The sequence below is a fragment of the Vicia villosa genome, unplaced genomic scaffold (genome assembly GCF_029867415.1).
Source record: "Vicia villosa cultivar HV-30 ecotype Madison, WI unplaced genomic scaffold, Vvil1.0 ctg.000393F_1_1, whole genome shotgun sequence".
Classification (NCBI taxonomy): Eukaryota; Viridiplantae; Streptophyta; class Magnoliopsida; order Fabales; family Fabaceae; genus Vicia; species Vicia villosa.
Window position 1 is genome coordinate 908,357 of NW_026705177.1, and position 8,918 is coordinate 917,274.

Genomic DNA, 8,918 nt, shown 5'->3' on the forward strand with positions numbered 1-8,918 from the left:
AATTTTAGGAGGGAAGATAAAGGGAGTGGAGGGAGCAAAACCCCCCATAACACATTTTTTACATTTCTCCAAATTTGAAAATTTGGATGGGAGGAGAAGGAAGATGAATATTTGTACTTAAAAAGTTATCATATTTACTAAACATATTTTTAATTAAATTTTTTCTCTAGCCCCTCCCTCTAATTAAGGCTAAGTTCAATGCTTTGTTTCTTAGTAATGTAGATGAGCTGTTTGATGTAATGAATGAGAGAGATTTTTTGAATTGGGCTTGATTGGTTAACATTGTATTGAAATCAGTTGGATTGATTTAGTGTTGTTTTGCTAATAACTATCCTGTATGAACCTCAACTGATATTTTGCTTGAAAGGCAAGGCATTCATCAAAAGACATATTCTTGAGGAGGGAGCTTGCAGCTGTCATTCATGGCATGGATGTGAGGGAATCCGATCGAGATTCATGGAGGTTGCAGGTTGGTGCTTTACACTAACCAATGCTGCATTATTTTGTAAATTTCTGAATGTATGTATATACTGAATCATGCCTCTCAATACATTTTGTAAGCTCTGAAACAAAATAAAGATTGAATTATAAACTTACTTCATATCAATACAAACTTCCACAAGGGCTATTGTTCAATCAATGTCTGATTTCATATTCCAATTTACCTTAACACAACTAAATCATGCAATTGAAATAACTCAACTGTTTAGCATTTTCAATTCCAAGAAACTTTGATTCCTCTTCCATCGAACACATGTTATTTGGAGTACCATCACCAAATTCCAATTGCTGTTTAAACTTGTCATATTGTGAAGGGGTTACTAGGCTAACCCCAAACCCTCTTAACTGCACTGGCACGTACTGTGTTGTCGGTGTTCTTGATGCCGCTCTAACCTGGATTTTAATCTTCGACTGATCATTCACTCGGCTAGCTAGGTAATGAGAACATCTTGGGTCATACATTAGATACACATGATCCGATTCAATTCCATCACGTGGTCTGTTCAAGTACACTTTGATACCTTCATCTTCACCATCGCTGATTTTGAATTTCAGAATTGAACCCTCTGATGTTGTCGTTGGAATGATGAATCCAAAAATGATGCCCAAGTTAGAGAAATAAGGAGCAGAAGAAAGATCAATAGTTAGGTAATCACGTGTAGTTGTACTTGTGCGATATTCCAACCACTCTGGAATTTCTCTACCTGGATAAACATACATGCCTTGATTGCGATCGTGGTCGTGATCACGATCAAGATCACGTGTGGATATACAATGGTGTGAAAAGTTCATCATGTTAATTTGAGCATTCAACTCAATAGCCTTGAGGGAAGGCTCGTTTAATTTAAGGCAATTCCAGAAGGTAACCTTTTTCTTCTTTTCCTTAAGTTGTTCACTAGCAGTTGAGTGGAACACTACATTCTCTAGTGATACACACCCATCGGCATTTAGTGTTTCTAGCGATTGAGGAAGCTCTGGTAGAGTTTGAAGCTCCTTGCATTGATGCAAGTCTAGATGTCTCAGTCTTGTAAGATTCTTGATGCTTTTAGGCAAGGTCTCAATATGAGTATGTCCAAGATGCAACTTTTCGAGTTTGGTTTGAAGTCCAATTGACGAGGGTAGTTCCTTGATATCCGTGAGTTCTAAATTCAATTCTTTCATGTTCTCTGAGGTCACTGAAAATTCCTTCAGCGCTGTGCAGTTGTAGAGGGAGAGATAACTAAGTGAACTTAAATGAGTATTATTGCTTTGAAGACTTGTAAGGGAAATGCATCCGCTCATATCCAGTTTCTTAAGCTTTTTTAGAGAGAAAACAGATGGATGAACACTCGTCAACCCTATGCAGAAATGGAGATCCACTACCGCAAGACTCGTGGCCTTTGAAAAATCTGGTAGCTCAGTTAGGAGTGTGGATGAATGGAGTACAAGGACATTCAAATTCCCAAGATCCTGTTCCATTTAGAATCAACCAAGAAAAGACCAGTGAGTTAATTGAATCTGAATGCTAATGCTGGAACATATAATGTTTAAAGATGTTTTTACATAGGTTCTCTGACCAATAGAGTTAGTTAAAAACATACATATGTACTTACCTTCACTCCATGCCAAAGTTTCTTCAGTTGGCTATAAGGCAAGTTTAATGTAACAAGGTTTTCCGCAGAAAAATTGGATGGCAAGGATTCCAAAGGGTAATACTCCCAACGGAGATATCTCAGTTCATTAGGCAAGAATTCAAGCCCTCTAGGAAGAGACAAACTCCCTTCATTTTGAGATCCATTAGTGTAAATATCCAAAAATTTCAATTTGCTCATCTTGGCAAATACTCGAGGGCTTAACTGCAGCTCCTTAATTTCAGATAATCTGATGGCCATACTTCTGATGGCCTCACTTCCCTATTAAAAAGTAGTAAAAAAGTTTCAAACATCAATATAAGAAACTTTTCCTACAAAACAAAAATAATCAAATCTTTTATGAAAAATATTTACCTTGTCACGTTTCAATACATGATAAATATCATCAGGATCCAATAGTCGGCTTCGGCTTCCAGGTTCTTCAACAGATTCTTGTCGAACAATCTCCCAAGCTGTTTCTTGTATAATGTCATGCATTGATACAATATTTTGTTGGGAAATTGTTACAAGAGCTTTATCTTTAAGTCTGTCTAGTTTGGTGCTCACCGAATATCGACGGTCTTTCCATAGAAGTTGTATGAGGTCAAGTTTCAACTTCAATCCGTCAAAAAAGCAGGCAATATCCAGGAATATAATCTTTTCATAATAATCAAGATTAGTGTATATCAGTCTAAAAACATCATGGACATTTTCAATCAGCTCTATTTTCAGATTCCTTGCTTGGCTTTCCCATATGGCTTTATCTTTCTCACAAAGAAGGTTAGCTAAAGCTTTAAGAACTAATGGAACACCTTTGGTATAATCTACCATCTTCATTGATAGCTTATAGTACTCCATTTCAAGATGCTTTTGTTTGTTAAAGGCATGCAAATTGAAAAGCTGAAAAGATTCAGCAGAGTCCAATGGCTCAACCTCGTATATATCATCAACTTTTCCAGCAAGTACTTGCTTATCTCTAGTAGTTATGATGATTCTACTCCCTGCACCTAACCAATCAGCTGTTCCAACCAAAACTTCTAGTTGCTCCGCATCTTTGACATCGTCAAGAACAATAAGAACCTTCATGCGGCCAAGCCTTTTCTTAACTAAAGAAGGTAATCCATTTATCATGTCATCTTTCAAATCTTCTTCCTCTAGTAAAGTGGATAAAAGCTTCTTTCTTAACCTCAAACTGTTTGTACCGTATCTTTCCGATTCTTCTCTTACATTAGCCATAAAACAAAAACTTTCGTATTCGGAGCGTAGCCTGCGAAATACTTCTTCAGCAATAGTTGTTTTACCAATACCAGGCATACCCCAAATTCCAAGAACACGAACATCTTCCGACTCTAAATGTAACAATGATTCTATAGGTGAAATCTGTTTTTCAATTCCTACAAGTCCTTTTGATTTACCTTGGTCCACTTGGTTTAACTTCATCAACACACTTTGAAGTATTTCTTCAACAAGCTTAGCATCATCCCTGTACAACAAAGAAAAGAGAAAATGTATAAACTTCAATCAAACTATATCTATTTTAACAATGCCTTAGTTTGAATGTAAAATGCAACATTGATGAGGTCTTTTTCATCTACTCTTAATTGAGTCGGAATTGAGATGGTTATCCAGGGTGGCACATTAGCTTTCTTGCTTGCCAGAAAGCAATGGTTCTCACCCACATGTTAGGTTGATGAGGGTGAAGGTTGTGGTCTCTTGTCAGCTATCCGTTGGGTTCATGACCTTGGATTTATATGTTTTATTTCCAATTCCATACCTCTAAGACTATATACTGCTTGCAGGGCATGTAAAATGAGATTTGTTACTCATACCAAAATGTAAGTTTTTGCTAGAACTTAGAGAATACTAAATGTGTGAATCGAAAATAATCCTAAAATTCTATTATGAATAACTTTCACACATTAATTAGCTCGCAGCTCTATAAGATTGAAGTTTCACATTAGATAATTTGCACACAATGGATAATTTGAACCGGCCCGTTGCTCCTTTTGGAGTCTAAACTGACAGGTTATTGGGATTTATATTGATCAAAAGGGGATCGAGGCGAACTCTGATAAATGTCAAGCTATCATTAACATGAGGAGTCCCTCCAGTGTCAAGGAAGTTTAACAGCTAACAAGGCGCCTGACCGCCCTAACTCGTTTTCTTTCCTATGCAGGTGAAAAGGATCCCACTTCTTTGCCTATCTAGAAAAGAAAGATAAGTTCGAATGGACAAACAAATGCGAGGAGACGCGAGCAGCATTGAAAATCATTTTGGCGACACCTCCCATACTAACAAGCCCGGAAGCTGGCACACCTCTATACTTATATTTATCAGATACTAATAGGGCGATGAGCTCCATACTGGTTCACGAGAAAAACAACGTTGAACAACCTATCTACTTCGTGAGCAAGGTATTCAAAGGCGCTGAGGCAAGGTACCAAAACATTGAGAGACTGGTGTTGGCAGTATTGATTACTATAAGGAAAATCAAACCATACTTCTAAGGATATTGCGCGATGCTCAAAACTCACTACCCAATCCACCAAATTTTGTAGAAGTCAGATATAGTAGGATGAATGGTATCTTGGTCAATTGAGCTATTCGAATACGATATCCATTTCGTACCTTAAGGAAGTATAAAACCTTATGTGACAACATATTTCTTGGCGGAGTTAAATTCACATGTGGGCGAACAGATCTTCCATGTATGGATATTATTAGTAGATGATACCTCAAATTTGAAGGGGAGGGGCCCCGAAATAGTACTAAAAGCCCAAGAAAACCTCCTCATAGGGCAATCCATGAGATTTGATTTCAAAGCCTGCGACAATCTAGCCGAGTACGAAATCCTTGTTGGTGGTATGAGCCTCGCCATAGAGGTGGGCGCTTCAAGTCTCTGAGCCAAGAGCGACTCATAGTTGATTGCAAATCAGGTTGTCGGGAAATATCAATTAGAGACCCAGCTGATCTAATATCTCATAAAGGTATGAGAATTATCTAATCATTTCAAGTTCTTCGAAGTAATATATGTGCCTAGAGAAGAGAACTCTCGAGCAAATCTCCTCTCAAACCTTGCTAGCACCAAGAAACTTGGCCATAACCAGACAGTCATACAATAAACTCTAGTTGGTCCATTTATTGAAATAGAAGAATTTAACGCCATCAAACTCGGATAATCCACAAGTTGGATGGTGCCTATAAAGTGTTTCTTGACAACAGACGAGCTTCCTTTGGAGGAGGTTGAGGCGAAGAAGCTCTAAATACTCGCAGCAAATTATACCATGGTGTCTGCAAAAATCTATAAAATACGAAGGGCTTCCCCATGTTAAGATGTCTAGGGGAGGACAAATCTCTCTTGGTCCTCACAGAGGTCCACCAAGGAACACGCGCCACTCACATCGGTGGACCAACTCTCGCCCACAAGCTGTTGAGGTCGGACTATTATTTGTCCACCTTGATGAAAGATAACGCAAAGTTCATCAAAAAATGTGACAAGTACAAAAGAAACTCCAATCTGCATCACTCCCCATCCGAGGATCTCCACTCCATCATATCACCATGGTCATTTTACCAGTGGGGCACACACATATTAGGCCCTTTCTCGGTGGCGCCAAAGCAATTAGAGTTTCTAATAGCCGAGGTAGATTACTTCACGAAGTGGATAGAGGTGGTGGTCGTCTCCAAAATAACAACAAAGAGGGTTCAAAGTTTTTATTGGCAATAAATTATATGTAGGTTTAGCCTATCTATAACCAATTTTCTAGTTTGGGTGTGGTGAATTTTTGCCACCACCTAGGTACACATGAAGTTCATTTCTGTCATCCATCCGCGCGCCAAACGATAAGCCTAGGATACTTCATTTAAGGGATTTTTCAATCCACCATTTCCAAGACTTCACTCGGGACTGGGATAATTATATTGGACATAAAAGGTTATGGTCCATATTAAAACCGTCCAAACTAGGTGCATGAATAGTTCCCCGAAGCAGGATTGATCATGCGAAACATACTCAAGATAAGCCAATTCTGGAGATATTAGACAAAGAGAAAAAATTGTCGGAAAAATCAGTCTTCCTTCATTTATACGTTTTTTATCAGGAAACTAGGGAAACCGTTTTTCTTGCTTTCTAGCCCGACCCAAGGGGTCCTCTATAATTACCCCTATCCTCAAAATTACGGAGGGATCATTCACTAATTTCACATAGAAACACATATAGTCTCTTATAATTCCTACGTGTGTAGACTCTTTCTTTCATTATTGTATTTTCAGCCGGTAAATCTTAAAGAGAACGATATTAAAGTACACAACTCAATCCAATAATATCTCTAATAACAAAAATACTTTTTTAAACAATTTTATTTTCAACTGTTAATTTTCTTCGAGATCCATAGGATTTGTTTTGTTACACCAAAATAATTGCTTGAAAATTGAGGTTAATGGTAGTTTATATACAACATTCATACTCTTCAATCCAGTACAAAATAGTAACAGGTTCTCACATCCAAAGCGGACGGTAGCTCGTCGTTGCAGTGGAGTGAACTTGGGTGGATCGTAACATTGGCGCTAAAAGGAGGGATCTGACTCACATGCTCGACCCTGCTCCTTAGCATTGATTAGGAGAAACTATTCTTGTACACCAAAATAGTTTCACATTACTTGTAAGTTGTAAATCCGAGGTTATTGATAGTTTTTATACAATACACACACTCTTCAACCAACGAGTCGTCTTTTCCAAAGGACGTAACTGATTCTCACACCTAAAATGGACAATACCTCTTACCCGCTTTTAGCCGCTGTGATGCGGACTCGAGTTAGACCAGGAGAGGAACAATCATGAGTTTTGATAATCTCTAAGTCAAAAGTATCAAATTCATTATTAATGTATTATGTGTACACATTAAATAATAGCTCAACACATTGTGGGAGATTAGCTCTCGTTGCTTTATCTTTATCTTAATGGATTAATATGTCTATGTATAAGTTTTCTAATATGTCAACAGATGTCAACAGGTATAAGTCTTTAAATAATGAATAACTATATAACTTTTAAATATTACTAATATTACATGTGTAGGCACAAACTTGAATAAAAACAAAAGACTTATAGATTGACTTGCAACCTATCTCTTTTTTAGCTTATCATTTTAAAAAGTACAGCTGGGTTAGGTGCAATTTAATGGGTCAAACGTCTAAAAAACTATACAACATTTTATAATTTCTTCAACTTGTGTCTAATCTGTACTCTATATATTTTTCTATTACACAAAAAATAGATTAGGACACATCTCATTTAAAAAATATACCATGCAATAATATACCAATAAAGTATTACTACTTGACTTATCAATAACATCAAGAAATTTTTAGAGCATTTGTTTCTGTCAAAGTTTTAAGTATATGACTCTATATTTATGGTAAGTTTTTTACTATATATATTTGCTATGAAATAAATAAATAAATAAATAAATAAATATTGGGAAAATATTAAAATATATTGGTAAAAGAAAACTTACGAAAAAAATGATGAATCAAATCCAGAAATATTGGCAGATTGCTTCAAAGCAGATCTCCAACTTAGCACCTTGTGTGGATCATACCTTTTTTCATGTTGAGCAAAAGCATCTCTATAACTCCCATTTTGATGCCTTACAACTGAAGGCTCAACTTGGTAGAAAACCGGCATTAGAATCCTTCCATATTTTTCTCTACACTCAACTATTTTCAGAACTTCCTCCAAACACCAATATGAAGATGCAAAGTTTTGGGAGAATATAACCAATGAAATGAATGAGTTTTCAATTGCTCTTTGTATTGCTGATAACTCATCTCCTGTTTTGAGCTTCTTGTCGGAAAAGACAACGATTTTCTTTCGCGACAAAGCCTCGAGGACATGACTAAGGAAGTTTTTGCGAACATCGCTACCTTTGAAGCTAACAAAGACATCGTATTTTATCTGTGGTGCAGGTGTGGAAGTTGAAGGTGAATATGTGACAGGACATGTAGAATAATAGTGGTTGTTTGATGTTTGAAGTATGTTTGCAAGTATAACCTTTGGTTTTGAAATAAGCAAGAGGGTGATGAGATAAACAAGTAATAAACTTATGCTTCTATTGGATTCATATTTGTTCATTCTAACCACGAGATATCTGAAAAAGAAGAAAGAATGAAAGAAAGAGCTTTTGTTTGATCGTGAATGAATGTTGATATCTTGTGACCATGATGTTTACTACTCTTTTATTATGATAACATATTCAACTTTTGATCCAAGGACTTTTAAGTTATAATTGTGTCTCATGATTGAATTGAATATATGAATAAATTTTTTGTCAAGCATACTTAGATACAATTCCAATGAAAAATATGATAAGTATACAATTTATTTCTACACATGAAATTTTCTTCTATTTTTACTCCTTAAATGATATTAAAGTACACTTGTCATATTTTTATTAATAAATAGCATAAACCACATCTAAAAAATTATATGTAATTTTTCTACTTTTGTCTTGACAAGATTAGCTTTGTTGTTATTCATGTGTTTTCGTGTATTTGTATATAATAGGACAAAAGATAAAATTTTATTCAGTTAGTTTAATTTTTTATCTTATATTCTTTTACCATAATGTTTACTACTCTTTTATTTTAAAAATTTGATAAAAAAATATAAAAATATTTATTATTCTCTAGGTACATAGTCTTGTTTTAAAGTTGATATTATATGACATTTATATATTAAGTGTTGGTGAATGTGACATCAACTCTTAGTCAACAATTTTGTAGTTAGCTCAAAGATAGGAGAAGTAC

The 8,918-nt window shown here is 35.8% G+C and overlaps 1 protein-coding gene across 1 annotated transcript; it reads right to left on the reverse strand.

Moving 5' to 3' along the window:
* Nucleotides 1-499: 499 nt before the first annotated feature.
* LOC131627698 (disease resistance protein RPV1-like) lies at nucleotides 500-8,355 on the reverse strand. Its single transcript, XM_058898538.1, has 4 exons — nucleotides 7,628-8,355; nucleotides 2,487-3,594; nucleotides 2,094-2,393; nucleotides 500-1,950 (listed from the first exon to the last, which is right to left on the reverse strand). Exons 1-4 carry the CDS (start codon nucleotides 8,242-8,244, stop codon nucleotides 676-678), a joined length of 3,300 nt encoding a protein of 1,099 aa, XP_058754521.1. The 5' UTR covers nucleotides 8,245-8,355; the 3' UTR covers nucleotides 500-675.
* Between the last annotated feature and the right edge of the window lie 563 nt (nucleotides 8,356-8,918).

Bases quoted from the DNA above. Each gene is read 5' to 3' on its own strand.
- LOC131627698 (XM_058898538.1), bottom strand. From the start codon at position 8,244: ATGAACAAATATGAATCCAATAGAAGCATAAGTTTATTACTTGTTTAT. The intron at 3,595-7,627 runs GTAAGTTTTCTT...TTTGTTGTACAG, and splicing joins TTTGATTCATCATTTTTTTC to GGATGATGCTAAGCTTGTTG. The intron at 1,951-2,093 runs GTAAGTACATAT...TAAATGGAACAG, and splicing joins AACTTTGGCATGGAGTGAAG to GATCTTGGGAATTTGAATGT.